Raw genomic sequence first — 27,502 nt, forward strand, 5'->3', positions numbered from 1 at the left:
CGCCTACAAGCAATCGAATCATGCAACCAAGTTTAAATTGGTAAAATTTTATGAAAACAAGAGGATATCTACAAAATCATGAGAAAAGTGATCCCATCAGAATGTAGTTGCTTATAACTGGACATGCATGCAAAGAAAATATTTAATCAAAAGCTGCAACTCACAATCATAGGTGCAGTATTTTAGATATTTTAGACCTATTGCATGGATTTAATCAAAAAATATTATAATAAGATACAAAAAGAACATGATCTAATCAAAGGCAATTGAAAACACATAATCTAACCCCAAATGGCACCGGAGATAGAAAATATTAAGACTGAAAAATATTATATTATCAAATTAAAGCACATTAAGAAGCAAGAGGGCATTTTGATGTTAATGTGCAGCAAAGCAAATCAACAATCAATTAAAACATGAATCTAATTATAATAGGAGAGATCGACTACTATATAAAAAACAAATTATTTATATAAAACTCATCAGGTTGAATTTTTTTGGGTCACCTTAGCTTTGAACGGGATGAAGATACAAATGATGCAACCAAAAATTTATATTATGGTAAATTTGATGTAATATTCATAAATTATGATTATGAAATAATTCTTGAGCAATTGGATAATATTTTTGGGTCACAAGACTAAATATAGGTAAAAGAAAACATTATACCCGGCATGATCTTTCCGAGCATCATAAAATCAACAGAATGTGTTGATTGAACATGGGCAATTGGTGTGACACTTGAGCCTGCTAGCAGACTCACCCAAGTGATATAAAGCCTAACAAGGGTTTGGGGCTAGCCAAACTACTATACTTGTAGGCAGTCATTTACCAGGGGATGATGTCTTTAGGCTGCTACAGGGATCTTCTCATGTCCATAGATGAAGATAAAAAATTTGTGTCCTTTTAAGGTGATAGGAAAGATCTAAATGCATCAATCAAAAAGGTTCTGTTAGGTCTAGCATAAATCTAATAACCATATTTGACAGCAAGATTAATCTATGCAAGACAAATTATATATTGATTGTATGCTTAGCTTAGGCTAACATATTTAAATTCAGGTACTCTCCATCTTGTTCAAATTCAAGGAAGTTGAGGCAAAGTAAGTCCAAACTGGTGTGACCTTGTTCTTCTAGGCTATGGATGGGGATAGTAATTCTACTCCTAATTAAACAGAATTAGCAAAGAATCTACAAATTCAACAACTAACAAGCAAACATCAGCTTGCTTTACAATCATGTTAAAGTTTAACAATCACAAATCTACCTCAGTAGTCAGAAACTTCATTATGCCGGATCTACAAAATAACTAAGGTACCAAAGAAGCAACACCATGTGTTTTTCTATCAATATTGGTATCTTTGTAAAAAAAAATTTACTGATATGAAAATGAACAAGTCAGAACAACCAAAGAAGAAAAATCTGCAGTTCATAGAGAAGACTGATGTCGAGCAAATTAACTTGTGGAAGTCATTGAAGACATTACTGAAAAGACACTAAGAAAAAGAGCATGATACTGTTTTCCTACAGGAGTAAATGAAATTCTTGTCATTAAAGAACAAAATCTTGTACTTAAATGAGGTATTTGGCATGCGGATGCACATTCAGAAATCTCAATGCACCATATGTAAGTAAGCAACAGATGACTGCAGTGATTCTGTTGATTTAACATCTTCCAAAATTCCTTGGCACTATTGACTTACATGTGTAGCTAACATCAAGTATCCATAATGTCAGCGACAAAAGACTTCCTCTTGCGATAAGCTGATCGTTCACTCGAATAATTTTTCTTCCTTGCCAAATACCCCAAGTACAGTCATGTCTCCTATGCAACTTGTCCTCGTGATCTCAGGGAAGAATACCATTCCCCAATTCTTCTGACTGTTCTTTCTGGTGAGTGATAACCGCACATCAAGATATGTAAATTTCAGATGAAACATCTTAAAATGCCTCCATGCTGCCCTTTGGCATTTGTCTAATGCACCCTACCATTGTATACATCCATTAACTCAGGAGCCACCTCACGGTACCTTCGCACATACTTCTCCAAGAACGTTCGGACACTGCATGTGAACATCCCAATCACCAAGCTAGTCCTCTTTCTCTCACTACCATCCGTGACCAGTCCTTTGGCTTCCATCATGCGGAACACACTGAACCTTGGCAAGAGCCTATTCTCCAGGCTGTACATCAGCAACCTTGGCTCTCGGCTCAAGTTGGACCCCTTCAACTTGACCTCCTCCATCAAGAATTGCACCATCTTCCGCATCTTTGGTTCCGACACCAGCACAAACAGCGGGGCCCCTCTGGAAGGCAATCCGGAACTCATCTTCTGACCACCCGAGCCTCCGAAAGACCTTTAGCTTGACCTCCCATGTCGACCGCCACATACCATTCATGACTCTGATGGCGTAGACAAACATGGACGTATCAGGGCGAAAGCCTAGAGCTTCAACCATGCAGACAGTTTCGGCAAAGCGAGCAGCCGGCAGGGCAATGGAACGCGGATGGGCGCAGAGGAGCTTGGCGATGCTGCCGGAGGGGACGCCACGGGAAAGGAGGAAGCTGATATTGGGGGTGGCGGTATCAGCGAGTTTGCAGGTGACGAGACCGGGGGCGGCTAGGAGAAGGGCGTCGGGTGAGTCGAGGAAGCAGCGTATGAGGGAAAGAGGGGCTCGATCTGGCGCGTAAGGTTGCGGAAGAGGAGGCTAGGGCTGCTGGCGACGAGATCCGGGAGGTGAGTGGGCGGGAGGAAGGAGGAGAGGAAGCGGAGCTTGGGAACGAGGGTGCGATTTGGCCGGGAGAGTAGAATAGCGGGGTAATAGGCGACGACGCGGCCAATTTGAGAGGAGAGGCCGTAGGATCAGAAGAGAGGGAGGACGGTCAGGTGCAACTCGGTGGAAGGCTCGGTGATGAGCACGGAACGAGCGGCAGCGACAGCGACGGACAGGGGGAGGTTGCAGTGGTCGATGAGGAAGTTCACAGCGAAGGGGTCAGGAGAAGAAGAGGAAATGGCCGCGGTGGAGTAGCAGGAGGGCGGCCGTCGTTGTTTGGTGAACGGGGAGGGAAGCAGGCCGAAGAGGTAGATGCGCCCCTTGAGCAACGAAGCCGACGCCATTTGGGTTCCGAGATCGAGGGTAGTTGGAGCAGCGTAGTAGGGGGAATGGGAACGACACTACATTGTCAAGTGAAACGACAGACTCGGTTTGGGACTGAACGCGTCCGAACCCGCACGTGTTCAATCTTGACCGGTCTAACCGGACTCGAGTTCAGATTTTTCCTAGCCCAGTCAAAATTACGGTGAATTACGGCATTGACATTTAAACAACTTCGACGTAACCATAACCAAACCTTTTCTTCCAAGGCAGAAGTGAAAATGGGCAACAAGAAGCATTGCAGATAACCTGCAGCAGCCTAGATCAACTGAAAACAAATATCAAAGGGTATGAAGCTTGATAGAGAACATGCTAGTATCAGCGTCGACTTGCCGCTTGGCCTGCCAACTCACTACCGCTTGAACGCTGACGTGGGCAGAGAAACATCTTTATCCTCTTTCACAGAGGCAAAAGGCAGGGTAGCAATCTTCTGCCCCTTCCTCGACCGACCGGCACAGTCGACCGTCAACGCTGTCAAGCGACACCTCTGTAATCCTCCTTCGCTGACGACACATCACAGTGTACGAGCCCATCCCTGTCAGCCATTGATTACCTTCCACCGATTGCCCAAGTATAAAAGTTGATCCTGAGACCCGAAGAGAAGACCGAACTCAAAACTTCTACTATTCACACTCTCACTCGTACTAACTTTACTATTGGAGGAGTCGGGTCCGAAACTCTCCCTTGATGCTGACCGCTTGTGCAGGATCCCCGACGAAGCTAAGGCACATCTCGACTCATCTCCATCTCCAGAATCCCAAAGAGGCCAGGACCACCTCAGCTCGACTCAGAACTCACCTCGGGAGTCCAACCAGCACCTCGGGATCGTCTTAGCCTGACCTTTCCTAGCTCCGATCATCTCACACTATCATCACGTCAGCCATCAAAACATGCTTACGCCTTCGGAACAGAATCAAGCCGTCACGATTGATGGCACCAAGGAAACAACAAAGCTTAAGAAAACAACAAAGGTTATGAAGAATATCAAGAAAGAAATTAATATATGAGACTAGATTAACATTGGCTGTAAAGGATATTAGCACAGAATATTATAACTCATCTATGCTGCCACATATTTACATGAATGGAAGAATCAATGATCTGATGCATTATCATAAAAAAGAGCTACTTGTCAGCTTAGAATAATCTGATGCTAACAATTCCAACAGTACCTTTGAGAAGGAGCAGCTTAATATAAGAGATGTCAGTGAAACACTGGAAAGAAGAGTTGAACCATTAATGAACACTTCAAATCATCTATAGAAAAGCAAGCTTGAATGACCTCAAAAGCAATTCAGAATTGAGCACAAAGATGATGCATAAACTTATTTGGATGATGCTTTATCCTCACTGTAATATACTATTTCAGAGAAGATCAATCTACAATTATTTCTAGAAGACTTTAGAGACCCTTTGCTATCTCCCGTTACAATCCTCCCAACTCCAGGAAGCATTCAACTGCAAGATGAATCTGCTAAGTAAAAATTTCTTGATCAAAAATAACAAAATCAGGCAGTGAATCATCTCAGTTTTATGACCATCAGATTATAACTCTTTTGGTTTTATCATTAATGAATTGAAACTACAATTTTAAGAAATACTGTCAATTTTCAACCAAAAATATCACCTGCCTTTCTTAAATCAGTAACCAATATTCATATCATTCAGGTGGGGATATCTAAAACCTCATGGATATGTCAAAATTTCTGCTAGTCTCCTTATACTCTGCCTCAATGATATATAATAAACTACTTGCTGATTATGGCACCAAATACACCCTTGAAAACCTCCTTTCTAGTGTTCTTGGTTTTTGGTTGTTCCCAAACATCCAGCATTTAGTCAGCCACTTCTCATAAATTGAGCTATCAAGAAACAAAGGTTTTATTGATCAGTTGAACATTCTCCTAAGTCCCATATGCTACGACACTGATCAGAACCTATGTAACTCGGGATAAAAGAGGACACTAAAATATGTTATCAGATGCATATCCATTTATTATATTAATTGTGAATGAAACATGGCGATTCAAACAGTAAGACTAATAATACCCATGTGGTCTTAAGTTGCAAGTCTCTAATAATTGATATATCAACCAGCTATGTCATATGACTATGCATATCCCATAGTGTAATAAATATTCAAACACCAAAGCAGTTGCTAACAAGTACACTCCATACCACTCATCATCGGAAAGCCATCTAACTGTTCAACATGTTAGTTGGTTCATTTTAGCTGTTTCTAAACATCCAACAGCTATGAAAAGCCTATCATTCTTATAATGAATAAGAAAATAGAAGGCTTTATCAACATAACATGAATCAGGACCTACATAGTCAACAGTAAACAGAAACACAGTTAACGACAGCAATTTACAAGCAATAAGGTGCTTTATTGAAAATTGAAGCATAGTCCTAACCAGGCATATATTAATTTTATTAACATTAAGCAAAACAGAGACTGTACCATTGATCAGTATACAGCACCATACAAACAACATGAGAACTTGGATTATACAAAGACAATTAGCCCTATATTGCAAATATTACTACCCATGTCTTAGGTTTGCTAGTTTTTAAAGGTTGAGATATCAAACAATCAGAATTGGAAGCAAGCTTCTCCTATCTGTAATAATTGTACAGGATGAAAGATTTATAGATCACCAACTTTCATTTCATTAGTTAAATCTTAAGAAGCATAATACAGTCATAAAGCAAGAACCATGAAACTCTATTTCAGTTAATTACCGCTTGGTTTTTGCATCTCTATCAGTGATCTATTTATCAAGTGATTATCAATTTTCACTGATATAATTATAATCCATGTCCATAGAATCATGGGAAATAAGAAAGAACATCAACATAAAGCATTCTCTCTTTCTCCCCTGAGCTCTATTTTCTTGTTGGAAAGCTCACTTTCTTGTTTACTCCAAGAAACAGGTATAAAAAAGGTAAACCCATCGACCATCACATTGCTACTCTCTTGTTTTGTAGGTTGGCCTCTGGCTAATGTGGTCAGATATCAATGTATCCTTGGTGCTTTTACTTGGCTTTTACATAATCCGACATATCCTTCACTATCAACAAGGTTAGTTGATTAATCTCCTACACGAAAACACTGGTTATCAGTACGCCAAATTGAACCCATGCTCCCTATTTTCATCTCTCCTCCATTTCCTAAATTTCATTTATATTGCAGACTGGACCAGATATTTGCATGCTTGTCATTCCACCTACTGCTATTATATGGATCTTGGACAATCACTCATTTCTTAGTGTTTGAAAATGCAACACATCGATGATCATCAATTGAGCCTGACAAAAGCTGTCTGAAATGTATGTCAAAGAGTGCATGTACCATACAGACTCGTGCCTGACAAAAGTTTTCATTTGTTTCTTCATCCTCCAGTATATTCTATCCAGATTTTTCAATGCTTAAAAAGCATTGAGGTTAGTTTATATTGTATGATCTAGGTTAACTGCATACATCATTTAGTCACCAAATCATCCAATAAAATACAAAGTTCTAGTTGAAATTTATGTAAATGATAATACAAGACAAACCATAATGCCATTTGGTTTATGCTATTGAAAAAAATGATGTAAAACCAAACCGAACCACTGAGGACACTGTAAGAAACAATCATCTTAAAATTAGACATACAAAGAAAAAGGAATAATAGAACTGCCTACATGCTGTCACATCAGTTGGCACATAATGTATAAATGGCTGTTATGGTTTTCTCACTCATAATAGAACTCTTATCTAGGAGTCCGTAAATAACAAATTTTAAACAGGCTGCCTGTGACTCCCACAGATTTAGTCACAAACTTGAATCATGCAATTAGCCAAATGCTTGCTCAATACTAAGAGTTGACACGATGGGGTTCATTCTCCTTATTTTTGTTAATATAAGAATCAAATTACAAAAGCTTTAATAATAAATTGAACCTGTTACTTTTACTGTCTAGAGATATTTTCAATATTATATTATGTGGAATATAAATCTGCTACGATTTGACCTTAAAGATTAAATTGCAAAAAAAAATGCTTGTGTGATGCAGACATGAATTGTCATGCTCAAGAATCAGAATGAATGAGACTCAGAAGTGATTTGATTGAAGAATATCTAAAACAAACCAATTCACAAACTGTGAATGACATTTTCTTTTAAATTAAGAAAAAAGTTGTACTTTAAGGGGGTGTATAAACTAAGGTAATTTACTAGTTGATATAATAAACCATGCTACTGCACTCAATGTCAAGGCATGTCAGTCTCAAAATGTGTTCAAAGCTTATCGACCAACATGTTATAATACACTACTGAAATCAGTTCAAAAGATGCATAAATCTGTCACTAAATTCCTGTAGCAATTACTAAAATATAGGATAGCCATCTCGTATCGAGCATATTATACTTTGAGTGAAAAAGATATCCAACAAAAAAGATCAGAGAACAGAGAGAGGAAAGAGAAAGAGAGATCAGTGTGCCAGTTGCCTATCATAATGTGGCAACTAGGATGGAAGGGAACCATATTGCTATCCTTGGGCTACTCAAGATGCATTATGGGGCTAATAAGCCTAGCCTTGCAGGTTATGGGGTTCAGAAGACTAGTCAAAGGCAAAATCTTCATATGCAAAGTCATCTCCTCGTCGGCCATACCTTTGGCCCATGATATCTTCAATCATGAAGTAGATATTCTTTAACTTGTTTTGATATTAAATTCATAGGATAGACACCTTCACTGGACACTTTTTCTTAAAAATATATATCTTCAAAGGGAAATTAAAGAGGAAAGCAAAAAAAGAGAGAAGAAAGAGATCAGGGAATGAAAAAGATTATTCTCTGAAATATTCCTGATTTTAGAAATATTTATTGGCCACCAACGCCCAGACTATAAATAGGAGTCTTTCCAAGTATAGTTCTTAAATTAAAAACACTTGGCAAATTTCATCTCAGACATCTTACTATCTTTGGCATTCAATATCTCTTAAGCCCAGAACTTCAGAAAGCTACAACGGTTGAATTTTTGCAGATAATTTCAAGAGCCAAGACTTCGCTATGGAAAGTAATATTTCATAGTTCAAGATCACTCTTATACATGATAGTCTCCACACCCTCTGATGTGTATGTCTGAAGAGTCATAAAGTTTACCACAGAAGACCCACATTTTCTGATGTATGTTAAAGAAAATTATTGAAATTCCCAATTCTTTTCACATTAAAGTATAGTTTCCTCTGCATGCTTAGTTCTGTTCATCATCGCTTATTTAAAATAAAATTGTGTATTTCAAGAAGACTTGAGAAGTAATGTCTACTCTAACTCATGTATTTGTTCACTTTTGCAAATAGAAGAAAGAAGTCCACTTGATTACTATGACCTAATCAAAACATAAAGAATTATTTTAAAAGCAATGAAGCATAAGATATGGTCAGCATACTGATGCTAACTAGGGTTCCTTACAATCTGATAACTAACAGTTCCACTTTTAAGATTTTCTTTTGCAAAGATAAAAAATTGCCATCCAGTAATCATATGATTCTTCTCTTTCTATGGTTCTTTAAATTTTTATTATGAAGAAACACACATATAAGAGTAGGCAAACCATGTCTGTGTCCTAAGTCACAAATCACAGCAATTCGGTGGGTGTTCATCAGCAATAGTGTGTGGGCTACTAACCCAAGACAGAACATTTCTAGTGCACATCATCACATGTCGGCAAGATTCTTCTATACATATATGTACATTTAGACTATTAAATTTTCTCATGTATGTTACAGCTTGTTATGATAAATAGATCACCTTAAGGTGGATGCAGGATTGCCTTATATGCACACATTAGAATAAAAAAAATTCTCAATGCAAGCAAACTTTCAAGCTTTACGTATTTGGATATGCTCAGTGATGAAATGGGCTGCAAGTCAAGTAGTGCTAGCAGAACTAACCAATATTAAGTTTAAAATATTGCACCGGTAAGATTGGTATATACAAACATGATACAATGTGAACAAAATTTAGTAGAGCATGCATTTGGTTATGATTGCACCTCAGCAACAGATTCTAAGTCCATTACTCTGGCCTCAATCGCAGTAATTTCTTCCTTTAGAACTTTAATCTGCATTTCAAGTTCTGATTCCTCTGCTTTCATCATAATGCGTTTCTCCAATGCTTGTTCCAATTTCAGTTTTGCCTCTTGTGAAGTAATATTCATTCCAGGTTGCCTAAGGACTACATAGTCATAAGCAGATCCCCAACCATTTCTTTGATCAAAATCTTCCATCATTACCTTGTACTCATTCTCCAATGAAGTACTTATAGTAGCTTCACATATTTCTGATTTGATAGATTGAGAAGCCACCGGATCGTGTGTTTCTTTCCCTACACAATTGTTAGAAGGTTTCAGGCCCATATGTTCCTTTTGCTTCATGGAACAAATATGCTGCTTTTCTGTCTCAGCAGCGCTCAGTTGAAAGTTCTGTGATTCTACACTGTCATCATCACCAGAAACAGAATTGTTTCCAGAAAGAAGATGATCAGAAATCATGGCATCATAGAACTCTTGCAATTTTCTCTTCTTTATGCTTGTCAAAGTTTGGATTCTCTTCATGTTTTTTTCTGCCACTACCTTGCTCTGCCACTTGATATTTTCCAAGGAACCTTGTGTTTGTGTATCATTTTCCACTAACTTACTATAATAAGGCATGCATTGTTTCCACCAAATCGAGTACTGCTGTGTGATATCAGATTTAAAAGGTGGTGCCGGGACGTAAAATGCAATATTTTTCGAAGTAATATCATAAGTCTCCCATGCAGCTTCCCACATTGCATTCGAACGAGGAACATGGCAGGGCAAGTCCTGATCAAATCCAAACTGCATTGCCACGCGGTGAGGCAAATACTGTTCAATACAGTCTACTCCTACAAGCTCAGCAGCCCTCAAGCACTGTGCAAATGATCGCAACTCTTCATCCTTGGATGCATCACCACAAATCCACACACCAATATCCTTATAGAAAGAAGGCCTGCTCCAATTCTCCAACCTAGCCATATACGGGTGCCACTGAAATTCAGATGACTCCAAAGCCGAACCAACAAAGGAGAGGTCCAATTTTCTACCCACATCATGCCACCGTGCCGCTCTTGGCTCACCATTAGCAATCAAATTTTGCTTCTCTGGCCTCAAAGTCAAGAAATGCTCCCACACCCAAAGCTGTAGCAAATTGAAAGGTGCCCATACAACCAAAGGTTCAGTTTTTTTACTATCATCAGCAACAAGGTAATCCTTGATGGCCGACATGTCACGGTACAAGCTAGCCAGGACTGCAGATGCAAGGGCAATCCTCATTCCTCGTCCCAAACGAACAGCAATAGGAAGCAAGTGCTGCTTCACGGTCTTAACAGGGGGGCCAGGAAAAACGAACCGCGACAACCACAAAGCCAAGAATGCAATGTGCTCCAATTCATCGCCCTCACGCTCCATGTAATGTTTCATCCACGCACTTTGATCTGCTTTCTTGCTGGTGCTTCGGTTAAACGTCCGATGCTCCTTCACCATCTTCTGTTCGATCTCCACAAGCTCCCCGGTCAAAGAACCCCTGACAGGCTCACCGAGCACCGGAAATCCACCTAGAACCATCGTGTCTTCTAATGTAACAGTGGCCTCCCCCCAAGGGAAGAGAAACGTGTTGGTCTCTCCGCACCAAACCCCAGCCAGCCCCAAAACGGACGCGTAGTCTTTCTTTATCTTGTAAGTAGACACGCCAATGGCATCCAAGATGCCGGACTTGTTCCAAAGATCCCCATAGATGGGCCGAAGCTTATCGACCCACTCCCCCCACTTGCGCAAAGGGCTGCCCCATCCTCTGAACAGCACCTTGGACTCCCGGAGATGAACGGGGGAGGCATTTACATGCATCATCGGAGCGAAGGGATACCGGGGGAGCTCTTCGACGGGGACGGGATTGGCATCAAGAAACCAAGCGACTCTCTTGATCGGAATCAGGGGATCGGACGAGGAGACCATCTCCGCCTCTCTTTCTACCACCAAGAAGATCTCTTCCTCCTGCGGTTCATCCATCGAACGACAACAAGCGGATCTGAAGGGAAGAAGAAGAGATCTAAAGGGATTGCGAAGTGGGGGGTGGAGAGGGTTTTAGGGAGATGAGGGGGTGGGTTTTAGTGGAGCCGAAGAGTTCTGCTGGTGACCAACTTTGGTCGTTGGGAGGGTTGCGGAGATCGCCACTTGCCGTGCGGAGGCGTTTCGATCTTCGCTGTCACGGTTGTCGTGATAAGGAGATACATAATCTTTGCACCTCACTGTGCTTTGCGCCTTTCGAGATCTCCACAACAAATCTACTTTATAAGGACGATAAGGCGTCAATGATTCTTTTGAGATCATTTACTGCAATCCGTCGTCAGTGGGATCGTCGAAGAGGGCCGCAGCAAAGCCTCTCCGGCCTCGGCCCAGTCACAGGCCCATTATAATGACGACGATCGTCACCATTTGGAATTTGCATTCGTTATTCTCCTCCTTTTTAAAGCAGAATTTGGATAATCTCTAAAAAGTAAGAAGAAAAAGCCAATAATAAAAACAAAATCAAACCTATCGGAAAGATGATCGTTAACTGGTCCGATTCAATTATGGGATATGATGTGTTGAAAAAGGGGAATAAACCAATCCGATTATATAAAATGAATTATGTTTTGTAATACGAGAAAGATTACTTAAATATCTAAATTTAAAATTTTTTTATTATTTGTTTAAGAGGTCAATCATGAAACTATGATAGATGTGATTAAAACTAGGTTTAATGTAATTACCATCAATTTTATGTTTATAGTGTTGGTTGATATATATATATATATATATATATAATGTTTAAATTAGTTTTAATATTTTTATATACTTGCTGTATATAATTTTAAATTATTTAGCATATTTTAAATATACTAGTGATCCAAGACTTAATAGGGATCTTTATACTTGTTAGGAAAAAATATCATTGACATATTAATCAATCGAGATTCCTTCAAGATGAAAACATCAAGCTCATTATGTGCAACATGTATAAAATCGAGATTGAAAGTGATTTTCTAACTTGATCCTTCTGACACCTATGTTAGTAACCCGAGGTATATAAATACGGATGTGAGCAATCCAAAGAAGTTCCCTCCTTTTTCTCTATGTTAAAAGTGATATTTTATACTAGATGTAATCCCCTATCAATACAAATAATATGATAGTAATGTATCAAATAATTAGCCGACGATGTATTCCCTATGAATACATACAAGTATGATGGAAAGCAGGTTTATATCTTATAATTTAACGTGCAACCAGAAGGACACCAAACTATAACGTGTATAAGTCATGATATGTTATTGAATTAATGGCTCCACCATAGTCCATAACAGTGTTCGACAACCCCTTCAGGATGACATCTTTACGAATGACCTGATAACGTTTATTCTTAAGTCCTTCGTTCCCCCGAGACTCCTCTAAGCTGCAGAAGTCGGCGGAATCGTAAAACCTGAGGAGGAGGAAAGGGATGAAATGAGAATTCACATGGCACCCGCTCACACTGTCGTAGGTCAGTAGAAAATGATCGACTTACTTCCACAGTGAGTACCATGGCGAAGCCGTTTCCCGCAGTAGCTGGCCACGAGCACAAGCTTCTTCACGTTGATCCTCTTGTGGCGAGAAGCAGTAATTTTCTTGCAGGCACATGAAAAGTCGGCTTTCTTGACCACCTTGCAGCAGTGTTTTGTGGGAATATCCACCGGTTTGCCGACCGCTACGTAGCGGGAGCACTGCGAAACCAGATCGTGCCAACCCTTGCACTTGGGACCTTTCTTGGGAGCTTTGTGGTCTTTGGGCTTGGCGAGGCTACCTGACATCAAATGCCCAGTGACCACGAATGCCAACAGCAAGCAAACCGTAGACAGCTTCGCCATGGTCGCACTTCTGCCGTTGTTAGTCGTTGTCTTGTTGATGATGGTTGACGATCTTATAGACAGTGAGAGGAATGAAGCTGTTCAATTGCCTTCAGAATTCTCGTTGCGAAGGCAAACAAATGCACCGGAAGCATGATCATGTCAGTTACACATGCAATGGAAGATGAAGTCCGGTGTTTGAAGCAATCACGAGAATGTCGTTCATGGAGTTGTGATGATCTTCTGCAAAGCTTAGATAACTACAAACTAAATTTCATTCATATAGGGGTGTCCACCGTGCCGATAACACGAACCTACACTGTTACAAGCATTAGTATCACAGGCTGCAGCAAACGAACTACCGACATCCCTGCAAAACATGCAAATCAAATGGAGCTTATGTAGCTGCCATCTTTATGAAATAACACAGTTGTACTCTCTAAAGGCATCGTCTTAAGGTCTATAGTTTCATCCCAAGTTTACATGAGAAAAGAGGACAGGACGGGAATCACCAAAGTAGCCACACATGTAACTATCAATGGGAATTCGAGGTAGCAAAAGGATAGGTGCACCACCACCTTAAGGTCCTAATGGAAATGAATTTGGTGGACAAGAGTCCATATTTAGATAAATATGCAAAACAACTAGCAAGGCCTTTGACCAACAATTGCAAAGCCCTAGTAGTTACTAGAGGTCTTGCTTCGGATCATGGAAGATTAAACATACCCAGCCAGATATGTACATCAAGGAACACGCATTCTGGTCTCTGGAAGGCAACATATATAACTCAGTGGGAGATGTTCTGCTTTTCAGTGTTTTCCTTCGAAGCTCTCATGGCAGACACAAAACCGAGCATCTTGTTTAGTGCACTTATGTAGGCCCGAACACTCGAAACAACAACATCCATCGAAGCTCCACTTCCACTGAGGAAAATGATAAGGGGTGCTCATTCAACATGAAGAGGATCATTGATCGTAAGAAAGAAATCAATAGCATGCCTTCATAGTGCACCTAGAGATGAAAATGAAAACTTGGAAAAAATAATTAAAACAAACAAAACCTGAAAGTCCGGCGCATAGTTTCTCCGGTTAACGCATGCATCGATGTATAGCTATCATCCCCACTTATGACTACTCTGGTGGTTGCAATTGCATCAATGCCTTCAGTTACGGCATTCATAGCATACTCCTTTAGAACTGCATGTACCTGCAGATGTAAAACACCATTATGGTGTTATATAGATACATAACAAACAAGGCAGTGTGGTAGACTCTAATGGAGAAATCCGCAAGTCCACCATCCATAAAAGTAATCACCGTTATGATATTGTGTCTGACACTGCTGGTACTCAATAATTCGGCAGTTTGGGAGCTGGATTTAAAAATTATGGGATCAAATTATTGGCCCTTGATTTATGATATGCACCCTTGAACCCATGAAGTTCGCCCTTGTGTATTTGACTGTTCAACATCCCCCTTTGTAGTGACCACTTGTTCAAATTTAAAACAATTGAAATAATCATCAAAATTAATTCTTGCAACATCAGTCTTTTAGCTTCCATTTCAAAACATACTAAGGCCAAAGACTTGGGAATTATGCAAAATATATTGCAATGACAAAATAACATTGAATAAATAGCTCTACGAAGCTTTCTCAATCAATCTATCCAACAATGCCCGAGTTCCAAGATGATAATTTCAATGTACATATGGACAGGTTGAGTCTTATTTTGTCTTCATATCCTTGTTATTTGTCAGCAGAAACAGATCACATGGAAAACATTATCTAAACCACTCCCTGCTTATCAGCTACCTACCAGCCTCCTCTTTTCTCTCTCTCTGTACATATCCAGCAACTTTTTTCCCTGCACATACTCGATCACTGTTGGAATGGCGAAGGACATCAGGGAGGAACCCTGAGCTGTACTTTCGATCCAGCCAATCCACAAATTTCAGGAAAGAATCATACTAGTTACGGGGTATTTCGTTGACACTGACCCCCCTTTTTGGGGGTTCACACGATCTTGGAGGGAATTGGACTCCTGCTAGACCAGTAGGATTAACTCCGGGTACTAGGGATGCTTGGACCACAACCCTAGCTATTGAAAGAAAGGACTGCCACACAGTGTGTGCAAAGCAATGGTACTAAATTGACTAGATACAACTACGATCTGTCAAATTAAATAAATGGATTCAGAATCGACAAAAAATAACTTAAAATAAAAATATAAGAAGTATGATAGCAGAATCTTAGAACTTTAAAAAACTGAAATTTGAAAAGAATGATCTTTGGTTGGATCCTCATGGACCTAGGGTGGATACGCAAGAATGAAACCTATATCTATGTGGATCTGGTTTTGATCTATGCAAATATTTCCTAAATCTACACAAATCTGGGGCATATAAGTATGGATCTTTTGATCAGATACATTTGAATCTAGCCTAGATCTATGCAAGTCTCGATCATATCCAAACAAATCTCGACCATACCTGAGTTGATCCAACAAAGAATAAGGTAGATCTTCCAACTTTGCATTATTCTGGGTCCATTTCAACCCAGAAGTAAAAGAAGGAAATGACTTGATTTAGAACTCAAGCTTTTATGAAAACAATTAAATCATGTTCCTAAGAAAGAACATAGAACAAAGCTTAAATCTTCAATAACTAACAACTAATTCTGAATTTAAGCTTCAGATTTATCTTTAAAGAAATACAATGAAGTTCAAGATTTAGAGGTTCGAAAGAGAAATTGTGGGAGATTGAGAAGTTTGAGAGAGATTGAGTGAAAGAAAGGAAAGAGCTAAATCTTTCAGGTGGAAGAAAAATGAGGGACAAAATCGAGTAAGCATATGCTTAGTGCCTGATAAGCTTGTGTTTACTGGTCAGCTATAACTCGATATCATAATTTGGAAAGCATACTGTGTGGTACAGGATAAAATGGATCAAGCCAAGCAAAATCGCCTATTCTTCTTCTTGATATCCTATAAAACTGTTTAATAATGGATGGTTTTGTTGAATCTCGAATTTTGATGATGAAATCAATTGATAGTGTTTGTGATCTAATGAGTGTTTTGAGTAACGCAGGGCTAACGTCGGTCAAAAAAGACAAATTGATTAAAGCAGGAGGAATCGGACGTTGGACCGGAACAAACATGTCAGAAGATTGGACGTTGGGCCGGACGAACGGTCAACGTATCGGCAGAAGGCTTCGAGCCGTGAATTCGCAAAAAAAAAAACGCTGCTGTAATCTTGTGTGAACTCCTCTCAAACTCTAAGTGTTAGTGAAGTTTAAGAGAGGAGGTTGTGGGGGTTGTAAAAGTTCTCTCCTAAACCTATCAAAAGAAGAATCAAGTTGTAAGGGTAGTTGATCTTCGCCCATTGAAGGAAGATCGTTAGTGGATGCCGGTGGCCTCGACGGAAGGGGAATCAGTAGAGTGGATATAGGTCACGACAACTGAACCGTTATAATTCGATTTGCATTTCTGTTTTGCTATTTACCTTAACTGTAAACTGCTTTACTTGCTATACATCCACTACACTCTTCCGTATGCTTTCAAGTTAACATCTTCCAAAACAGGTTTAATCGCAACGAGATTTTAAACCGACAGATATGAGGCAAGCTTACCATGGACTAAATATGATGATATTTAATCCATGGTAACTATTACTGTGTTAAGAACTTATCTTTAAAGAAAGTTAAGCAACCAATTGTAGGTCCGAATCTTCTGTAATTTTGTGTAGATGAAATGAGGCAATTCAAAGACAACTAATAAAAAATTTTACCCAAAGATACCCCTCATGTATTTGAGAGTAGTTGTTTTTTGCTATATTGTCTCCCTTGTCTATTATGACATCTATTTTCTTTAAAGGTAAAAGTATATTCCTTTTCTTCTTTAATATTATTTTCCATGTTTTATCAGTGGTGGGACATGAAAGTTGCAAAAATGGCAAACCACAAACTTAACAACTGTAACATATAGAATACACAAAGATATCAACATCCATATTCACAGCCATAGTCATAGCCTCATACGTTTCTTTTTTGTCGTTCTCCCATTTCAACATCTCCATCTTTTACATTTTTGCAACTAACACATCGCCTAAACTTGTTCAAAATTGGTCAACTATGATTAATTTGATAGGTTATAGTTGATAACGACCAAATTTTGGCTATAAGGCCAAGAATTTAGACAATAACAGATTGGAATTTGATGATATCAACAATCAAAGCAGTCAGAGAGAAGATAATAGCGGAGTAGGTAGCAAAGGATATAAAGGGAGATTATGCTGTCATCATAAACAGGAGTCTATGACTATCATAGACTCCTGTTTATAATAGAAAAATATTCAATGATAGAAAATTCAAGAGTTCAGAATTCTCAATCCTCACCTGGACTATGCTGTCAATGGCTTTATATGCTGCATCAACAGGACCAGTACCAATTGAGCATGCAATTTTCTCCTCTCCGTCAGAAGATACCAATTTTACAGTTGCAGTAGATAGGCCAAGTGTTCCACATGTAGCCTTTCCAATGTAAAAGTTAGTAATTTACATTGGGCAAGTTAAAAAGTGTAAAATGTCAGTACAAGATCACCTGTAACTCGCTGAGAGACCAAATGACAGGAGGTTGAAATATTTCATCAGATATTAGTGCTTCTAGGTCTTCATCGGATATGCGCTGTCATCATAAACAGGAGTCTCTTAGCAATAAGCATGCTTGTGAAAATTATTTAAGGCACAATTTCAAGTCAATGGTGCTTTGGACTAGCTATGTCTCTCCTTCTGAAATAATGGAAGACAAGTTCCTAATCGACCATAACCTCATAATGCTACTTCGCAAAGGCCATACCGCACACTATTGCATTTACCATTGTATGTACTCCACAAATGAATTACTAGCCAGCTATAGATATTCATGTGCCTCAAATCATGTCAATGCATGGAGGTGGCTGTTGTATCATGCCAATGCATTAACAGAACAGCACACATCAAATTTGCTCCATGCACCTCCAGGCATACAACCTTGCAAGTGCTAGTATGAGCAATGGACAGCACAATACAGAGATATCACCCATGATTTTGACAGGCTTACAAAACAGACATTAAATTGCTGCTTAGACCTTTGAGTAACGCAAGCACAGATAGCCCATGTAAGTTGCACTAAAGGCAAGTCATGTAAGAAAGAAATGGTTTTATGGGAAATTGTAAAGAGAAACAACTTCTTTGACTTATTCATGAACTGAGTACTAAATTAGAAATATCATAACAACTTATAATCAAATAAGTCAAAAAGAAGAAACCTTAAATAAGATTAACGAAAAATGATATAACAAAATCCAAATTATTTCTTTTACAACGATCTTGAATTTATCAACTTGGAAAACAACCAAACAGACAATCAAATATGCATAATTAGTAGCATGCATGCCCCTGGTTGTGATCCACAAACTTCACTGTAGTAAAGTACTGTTTCAAAAGTGAATTCATTTTACCTCAATAATGTGCACCCACAGCAGTGAATGCTTTGTGGTAGTTTCTATGCAATTAGTACCAATATGATACAATACATTTTACAAGGTGAAGAAACTAGGGGAAAAAAGTGGATTTAATGATATGGATAAAAGAATGCTAAGTTTACTTCACCAATAAGCATCTACTCATCTTCTATTACAAGAAAGTACAGCAATATATAAAAGCTATGTTTCTTTTCGAATATGAAATAATTTATGCACAACAGAAAACAACCAAACAAATAAATTTCAACTGCCAGAATATTATTCAGTCTGTACTTCTCACCTTTTTCTTCTCAGCAACTTCTTTGAAGCGTTTGAAAACATCATCAAGTTCCTTTCCACTGATGTCATACCCAAACTAAAAACACAAGTTACAAATTCATCATGATGTATCTAAGACTGCCATGGGAGAAATTATAAAAAACAAAGACAATCAGATGTACCTCCAATAGTCTTGATCTCAAAGCATGACGTCCACTGTAAAGAGAGAATATTTAAGGTATTATTCTATCAGGAAAAGAAAATTCTTACACCATCACCAAAAACATTCTGTTAATAGAATATTGATATAGAACAAAGATATAGACCGAAGCAGATTTTTCAATATCCAGTTAGATCATAAACACTCAATAGCAGAAACAGCAAAAGAAATATGAGCACTACAACAGATGATATTTTTCACAAACCTATTAGAAGATGGCAATGTATCACAAAATATCTTAGATATATGGCACAAAAATATTAGTCCTCGTTTGAACACTAGAGATAGCCCATTCAATCTTCACCTTCTTGTGAAATTCATAATTATGCATCTAAACTCACTTCAAATGAATACAAAGATAAATAAAACAGATACTAGAAGCACAAATATTTGGAATTATGGTAAGATTGCTTCATTATGAACTGAATGATGAAGGGTTCATGCACTAAAACAACCTTACAAGGGGATCCTGCATTTGGCAGGATATGGTGCAGTAGGTCTCCCTTCCAAAGAAGCAAGGGCATGTTTGTTATCTAGAAACTACCATCACGAAATATCTTCTACTCAAAGTAATGTTTTAAGCGCATAGTTTCACTTCTATAAAATCTAAGTTTGGCTCAAGACTACTACGACATTTTTGGATGTCTAAAATAAATTACACTTGAGAAAAAAGTAAATAATATGAAAAGAACTTGCTCTTGCTAGGAACATGCACTACATGTGTCTTGGTGCAATTTTTTCTCAGCATCCAAAAGACAGATGCCTATGAAATTTCATCAAAATAAACATATAAGATGAAGTTCTAAGTAAATATGATAATATCATTTTGTCTAGGCATTTGTAAGAGAGAGGGAGTTGTAGTACTATGTAAAGAAATTCATTAACCAGGTCATGTCAGAATCTTTTAACAACATTTATTTCCAAAAACAATAAAATGCCAACAAAATTTGCATATAAACTTTCAAAAGGGAAATTGTTATCTATTATTTAGCATGTCTACAGTTAGAAACCCATATAAATTGTTCTATGTTCATACCGTACCATATCGAGCAAAACTAGAAACGCCGATACGGTACAAAATTACGAACCTTGGACAAGATTATAATGTGTTGGTTAGGACTAGAAAATCAAAAGGTGGCAGAGGAAGATCTCAGAAAACTTTATCAAAAGACACGATGACTTTATTTTTATAGCACAGTACACTGTTAATATAATATTCACAGATAAACTTTTGTTTGAATCTGGTAACTTATCCTGTAATCACAAATACCATGACAATAAGTTTTCTTAACATTTTAATATCTACCACATGTGCACCTGAATACTGCATGTGGGCCCTGTGGTATTTTGACTGCATGTATACTACAACCACTTCTTAGAACATTAACCATCAACAAACATACTTTAGGCCAAATTGTCAACGAGATGTCCTATGTGAAAGAAGACATGCTTGTATTTTGTAAACAAAGTTAAGAAATTAAGGACAAAATGACTAACACAGCAATAATAATAACAACAACATCAACAAAGTCATAATAACCCAACTATTTAGGATCGGCTATATGGATCTTTCGCCATCTGCTCTGTAGCAGTAGTGATAAGAAAATTATTTAGGGTTAGCTATATCGATCTTTCTCCATCAGCTCTCTACAGTAGGGAAATTAAGGACAAGATGACTAACAACAACAAAACTTTGCAATGACATTCTAAAACTAAAAAGTTGATAGTCAATCATCCAAAACAATAAAAATAATAATTATCTAGATGCAAGAATAGTAATCTCACATACAAAGATTAGGGTAGTTCTCATTATAATAGAAGTGCTAAGTATCTATTTAGTAAAATCCTGTATAAAAAAGAACAACAAAGTCATAAAGTCCCAACTAATTAGGATCAGTTATATGTATCTTTTGCTACCATCGAGATACCCTGTAAGAAAAAAAGAAGTAATAATCAAAAGTCATAATCCATACCTAAGCTTTCCAAGAACAATGCCAGACTCATTGGAACGAGATAATCCAATATCTTCTGGAGATATGATCTCATATGTACCCTTGTGTTTAAGCATCCCATCCTGCAAAACACTAGGTGAGAATTTTTTATGTGTAAAGGAAAAAAAAAAAAGAATAGCACAAACCATGATAATTCAATTTGCCAAGAGTTATAACCACATAGAACTTCTCTATTGCTAAGAGCACCTTTCACTTATAATATAAATGACAAGCTTCTGAAAACATAACGGAAAGACAAAGTTCCAACACTTCAACATAAGGTGAAAAAACCATAAACAAGAATTAGTATGTACTGAAAAAACCATATAAAAAAATTATTCAGTGCGTTGAAAAACAACTTTGAGGTCAAATCAAATAACTACCTTAGATAGGATTTGAAAGTTCACAAATAACCTAAGCCTCAATATAGTTTGCACGGTTACTCAACACCTAGGCAGACACATTGGTTGTGGTTGTGGTTGTACTGGTTGAAACAAACCAGAACTCATCGGTTTGACTATCGACTGGTCAGCAGATCGAGCAACTTTGTTTAGTCCAATCCAAAAATAAGTTTATTGTTCATTGAGCTCACCATACTAGGCTTACAAGAAGTAAGCCTACAACCAATGCCGGTGTTGGGTCCTTTTTTTTAGTTTTTAAATGCCTAACAACAATTAAGTCATTTTTCTCCTTTTTTGCTCTTCCTCTCTCCTCTATCACCTCCTCCACTTTCTTCTTTTCCATCTTCTTCCTATATTGCCACCCCTCGTCCGTGTTGCTAGTTCCACATTGCATCCTCCCTTATCTGTAGCTCTCTCTCTCTCTCTCTCTCTCTCTCTCTGTAGTGATTCGCGTGGGACCAATAGATATCATCTTATCTAGATACTAAGTACATTGTACCATATTGTGTACCATGATGGTCCAACCGTCATCAGTATTGGTAAGAGACATAATCCTTGGAATAAACAATAAAAATTATCCCATTTATTACTCATTCAGTTGTTCACTTTTTATCCCCTTCTCCTGGTAAAAAGACAACGCAAGCTGCCTTGCAATCTAGGCTTATTTTCTTCTTCATTTTCTTTGAATATGTTTGACTAACAAATAATTTGATTTATAAATTAAATATGAAGCCTATTCAGTGTTTTAATGTCTAACACCAAGAAGATGGGTAATGACACCCTAAAAATGTCTACCACCCTTTTTTTGTTTTACCTCTAGAACTTATCACTTCTAAATAAAATGTATATGCTTTACAAGTGCAGTCAGGCCCCTTGCTTGACCAGCCATGACCCTTTGGCTAGCTCTAAGATGGCTAATGTTGAGTCGCAATATGATCAACATGATTATCTGACAATTGAGAATGACTATATCATAATCCTTTTCAATCACTAAAATATTGCTTCCTAGCAATACCACCATCTCAGTCTCATCTTAAAGTAAATCATCTTAATCATCAATCAAAAGCTTGAGATTTTGTGGTCCACTAGGATCTTTGTTTCTGCAAAATTTGATGGAGGGCTCCCTTGAGGCCAAATGAAATTATCTCCCAACAATTTTAAAGGTTTGGACAGGAGACACTATAAGTCAAAGAGCTCTCCTCGATTAATCGTGACCACTATCTTCAAATAATTTTTTTCTCTAGTTGTGTTTATATTATCTAATACTTCACACATTTAATAATTAGAGAAACATCAAGACTACAGTGGGGTCTATCAATATGTTCAAATCTACATGTGCATTGATTTTATCCTTTTGTATGACATATATCTAAAAGTTATCTATTACATAAACAATTTATAATCTTTTTATGAATTTATCTCTGTCTCTTATATAATTTTAATGTTTAACACCTTAATTACATTTGCGATTTCAAAAGGTACTCTAAGAATATAAGTTAAAAGAATTTTCAGCAGCCACTATTTTATTTATAAATTTCAGATACTTTCCTGTTATTTGCATTTTTCACATTTCATTGTTATATTATTTTCTTGATCAATTTAGATCCAGATGGAAGAAGGCCTGGATGTTCTTTCATCTGCTTTATGACATTGCATACACATGATTAGGACAAAAAAGATTTAGATACATCAAACAGATAAAGTATGACACTAGACCTAAATGTTGATGCAGTCACAGTAGAACTAAGCCATTATATAGAGCATTAAGCAACACAATAATTTAAAACAGAAGTAACATCTATATCTTAATGACCATCAATTATCGTGAACCTGGTGGATGCCACTTTCATGAGCAAAAGCATTAGCACCAACAATAGCTTTATGTGGCTGTACATGCAGTCCGGTATGCTCTGCCACCTGCAACATCAAAACTAAATGTTGAGAAAACTGCACAAGTAACTCATTCTCTAGAAAATATAAAAACTTCAGAAACAAAACAGCTACAATTACCATCTTGCTTGCCATAAAAATATGTTTTGTATTAATTCCAGTATATAACCCTCCCAAGAGTTCCTGACGGCACTTCATGGCTACAACAACCTACAATGTTGCAAAATAAAGGATGATGAAAGATTTATAAGAGGTAAAAAGACGTAAAAGAAAGCAAATTAGTAATTGTAACTTTAGAACTGCAGAGAATTTGCTTCCTGACAAAAAAAATCATCTTAATTAAGTTGTACATCTTCCATAATCATCATAATTTACATTTGCCAGTTTAAAATATCCTGGCACAGTGGCAAAATTGAACCATGAAATGGACTTTTGCAGAATGGAGTCAGAATGTAAAGCGGACCTAATTTCTAGTGCACCACGATAGAGCAAGAACTGTGAACAAGCAAAGATGAGCTACATTGGAATTTCAAAGGAACCAATTTAATTCGATCAACTTTTAGCATAAAGACACTTGCCATGAAAATATTAGCATCACCATATTATGTTCCATGTGACCATAAAACTGATTATCTGTTTAAAAATGAAGTATTAAATTAACAATGCAAATTCTTTCATTCACTGTACTAAAGATAAATGAGTTCTGGAAGAACAATTGGCTCCAAATTATAATTCATTTTGAAGATCTCATGGAAAATGGCATGCGTTCAAAACATGATTGAATTCTCTCCAATGAAATGAAATATGTTTTGGAGTTAATAAGCTAGTTGCTTATTCTAAGATAGTTGCTTTGGATTAGTAATCTATTCAACTCCAGATATATAGTTCGTTTTAGTTTTTTGAACCGCTTCACAATAATTTATCTTAATTAGGTTCACATATTTTGTATATGCATCTATAGTGTGTATATATGCATCCCATATGCTTAAAGTCGCTGCTCCATGTATTGTCTAAATGCTTCATCTTTGTAACAAAGAAAACAACCAGTGTCTGTCTTCACCAACTATGCATAAGACTGTCAGTCTTATATTGTTGGCACTTCAAAAATGATTCATCTTCAAAACAGACAGGGAATACCTAAATTTTCTTTTGTATCTTTTGGTAAACAAGAAAAAAAATCAAATATTCAGTTGAGCAATAGCATAGCTTCATTTCTGACAGAATCAATAAAGTTTGAGTAGACAAATCAAATATAACATTCTTCCAATGGTTATTGAGGTTCAAAGTCATAGAGATGTCCTCCTTCATTCAGAAAAAGGTGTTTAACAAAAGACACTAATCCTATCAAAATAATATTTTTTGGCAAATGATAGATCCAAAGAAATAATAAGAATTTGTGACAAAGCCAAACAGAAAATGTCTTCAATATTTTCATTATACAACATATCTGTGGTCTAAAAGCATCATCAGCTTACAGTACTATTTTTAGAACATAAACTAATGGCCCTTGAGTAATGAAATTAAATACCTCCTCCAAAGAAGCATTTCCAGCTCTTTCGCCAATTCCATTGACAGTGACCTCTAGTTGTCTTGCCCCTGCATAAGCGCCCTGAGATTAGATTGCCCAATAAGTGAGTGCAAAGACGTTGGTAAAAATTATACATGACAACAGTATGCTAGGAAGCAAGATACATACTGCTAATGTGTTTGCAGTTGCTAGTCCAAGATCATTCTGGCAGTGAGTTGATATGATGGCATTTTCAATGCCAGGGGTGTTTGCCTTTATGTCGGCAATTAACTTTCCGAATTCGGATGGAAGAGTATACCCAACAGTGTCTGGGATGTTCAGCGTCGTTGCCCCAGCTTTAATTACTTCCTCCAGAACATGATATAGAAATTCTCTATCAGACCTGAAAGATCATAACCACTACAATCAGAATGTAAACTTCTTAAATAGACAAATTCGAGTACTAAGAGAGCACAAGACCTTCCAGCATCCTCAGGGCTGAACTCGATGTCCTGACATCCAAGACTCCTGGCATAAGCCACCATCTCACGCGCAATGTTCACCACCTCCTCCCTCGTCTTCCTCAGCTTATGCTGCAAATGGATCTCGCTCGTGGCTATAAACGTGTGCACTCTCGGCTTCTTCGCATGGCGAACCGCCTCCCATGCCGCATCAATGTCCTTCTTATTGCACCTCGCGAGCCCACAAATCACCGGCACATGGCCATCCTCGCCCACGGGTTGGTTCCCGACCTCGATAGCTATTGAGCGGACGGCGTCGAGGTCATCCGGGCTAGAAGCCGGGAAACCGGCCTCGATGATGTCGACACCGAGGCGGGAGAGGTGACGGGCGACGACGAGCTTCTCGTTGCTGGTCATGGTGGCGCCGGGGGATTGCTCGCCGTCACGGAGGGTGGTATCGAAGATGCGGACATAGTTCGGGTCGGGGATGTGATTGGGGATGTACTCGGGCCGCGAGGGGAGGGAGCATTTCAGTGCACCTCCGGAGCGGCTCCATGGTTTAGGAAGGGGCGAGGGGCTGGGAATCGAAAAGAAACGCGAGGAGGGAGGGGAGAGCCATGTGTTAGTGAGAACAGCGGAGCGGGGAATGTTAACGTGGTGGCGATGGACGCAGCTGGGGAAGGAGAAGGACTTACTAGGGTTTGAGAAGACGAGGGAGAACGCCATGAGCGGCGGCGGGCGTCGAGCGTCGGGACAAAATAGGTGGAACGGGGGGCTGAACCGAGCAATCAGGATAGGGTTCAATGGGTTTATCGCGTTACTTTTGGCACGTACGTTTGGAAAGCGACGGGACGTAATTCGATGAAAGCAAATTCGACGCATGTGCAGTACCGATAACTCCCAAAGAAACCGTCCATCTCATTTCCCCGGACCATCTTAACCGTCCATCTCATTCGAATAAAATATTTGATATTGACCGAATCCGACGGATGGTTGAGATGCGAGCAAGGGATGGAATGGATGGTTCAGCGAAATTCTTTATTACTAAAACTTAATATAGAAACTTACATATTTTATTATTAATATCAACTGAAATTCTTTAACATATTGAGATTCATAATATTGAATGTAATGAACATAAAAAAAAAATAAAATTTATTAGGTGCTTAATATGACTTTCGAATTATGAAAAATCATTCACAGACATCTCACTTTAGAAATTTTCTAGTTGTTATTATCAGAAAGTTTTTTAAATAGTTATTAGTCCAGTTAAGAGGATCTAAAATTAATTTTGGTTGTTTGATGATGTAACATCTCTATTTTCACTTTTGATAATCACTTAGGAATAATTTGCAATTACCAACTATAATTAGAAACGATTGTATATATTAGTTTCACCAGTCTTTGAGGTGTCATCATCATGATATTTTAATGATGTTCTTGACATTTTGTGCATGCATCAAATCTCATCACTATATTACCTCATCATAACATTGATATTTTGATATGATGTATTAGTGTTGGGAAGACCACCCAATACAATCAGTAACAGTACATCATCTTATGCAAAAGAGGACCAAAGAACACTGCAACCGGTGCACTCTAAAGGATTCCTAGGAAAGATGAGCTACAAACTCTATTTCTATCTTTGTTTCCTTTCGAAGGATGATTTTACAGTTGTCGATGAAGTATTAAAAGATCGACGATCAACCCAAGGCAAGTTAATCGAATTAACCATCAAACTATTTGGTTGTGACCTGTCTTTTGATGCATGTCTCACAAAATTCAGATACACTTTAACAGATACTTCTCCACGGTGATAGCTCTCAGTGACCCATTGACCAGTTAGGAATGAACCTTTTAACCAGAAGGAAACGAAGCTCAAAATGGCATTATGGTCAAACTATTTTGCATAGATTCAACATTTTCCAAGCAGAAATCTAATTAAGGCTTGGCTAGGAGACAACAGCTTGTTCATGGCGCTTCATAAAATTCAGAGTTATCAGTTCCAGCAGGCTATCTAAACTTGAAAATCTTGATACACCATCTCAATCACTAAAGATCAACCACATTTTATGCACAAACTTTACGCAGCAAATACTAACACACTTGAGAAAACATTAGTCCACTGTTCCAGTGTCTCAAGATTCTCTGGGTCATATTAACACAACA

General features: G+C 38.0%; 3 protein-coding genes across 3 annotated transcripts; all 3 read right to left on the reverse strand.

Annotated features, from left to right (window-relative positions):
* Positions 1 to 3,379: 3,379 nt before the first annotated feature.
* LOC135587307 (protein MAIN-LIKE 2-like) lies at positions 3,380 to 11,500 on the reverse strand. The gene is made up of 2 exons (XM_065078559.1): positions 9,200 to 11,500; positions 3,380 to 4,054 (listed from the first exon to the last, which is right to left on the reverse strand). Exons 1-2 carry the CDS (start codon positions 11,228 to 11,230, stop codon positions 4,049 to 4,051), a joined length of 2,037 nt encoding a protein of 678 aa, XP_064934631.1. The 5' UTR covers positions 11,231 to 11,500; the 3' UTR covers positions 3,380 to 4,048.
* A 1,046-nt stretch (positions 11,501 to 12,546) lies between these two features.
* Positions 12,547 to 13,339, reverse strand: LOC135587310 (uncharacterized). The gene is made up of 2 exons (XM_065078563.1): positions 12,768 to 13,339; positions 12,547 to 12,683 (listed from the first exon to the last, which is right to left on the reverse strand). Exons 1-2 carry the CDS (start codon positions 13,105 to 13,107, stop codon positions 12,652 to 12,654), a joined length of 372 nt encoding a protein of 123 aa, XP_064934635.1. The 5' UTR covers positions 13,108 to 13,339; the 3' UTR covers positions 12,547 to 12,651.
* A 127-nt stretch (positions 13,340 to 13,466) lies between these two features.
* LOC135587309 (2-isopropylmalate synthase A-like) lies at positions 13,467 to 26,124 on the reverse strand. The gene is made up of 12 exons (XM_065078562.1): positions 25,350 to 26,124; positions 25,059 to 25,272; positions 24,891 to 24,971; positions 23,483 to 23,572; positions 23,303 to 23,389; positions 21,054 to 21,154; positions 19,043 to 19,076; positions 18,883 to 18,957; positions 17,681 to 17,764; positions 17,476 to 17,610; positions 14,147 to 14,292; positions 13,467 to 14,009 (listed from the first exon to the last, which is right to left on the reverse strand). The coding sequence occupies exons 1-12, from the start codon at positions 26,054 to 26,056 to the stop codon at positions 13,874 to 13,876; spliced, it is 1,890 nt and encodes a 629-aa protein (XP_064934634.1). The 5' UTR covers positions 26,057 to 26,124; the 3' UTR covers positions 13,467 to 13,873.
* Between the last annotated feature and the right edge of the window lie 1,378 nt (positions 26,125 to 27,502).

The sequence above is a fragment of the Musa acuminata genome, chromosome BXJ1-8, assembly GCF_036884655.1.
Source record: "Musa acuminata AAA Group cultivar baxijiao chromosome BXJ1-8, Cavendish_Baxijiao_AAA, whole genome shotgun sequence".
NCBI classification, from domain to species: Eukaryota; Viridiplantae; Streptophyta; class Magnoliopsida; order Zingiberales; family Musaceae; genus Musa; species Musa acuminata.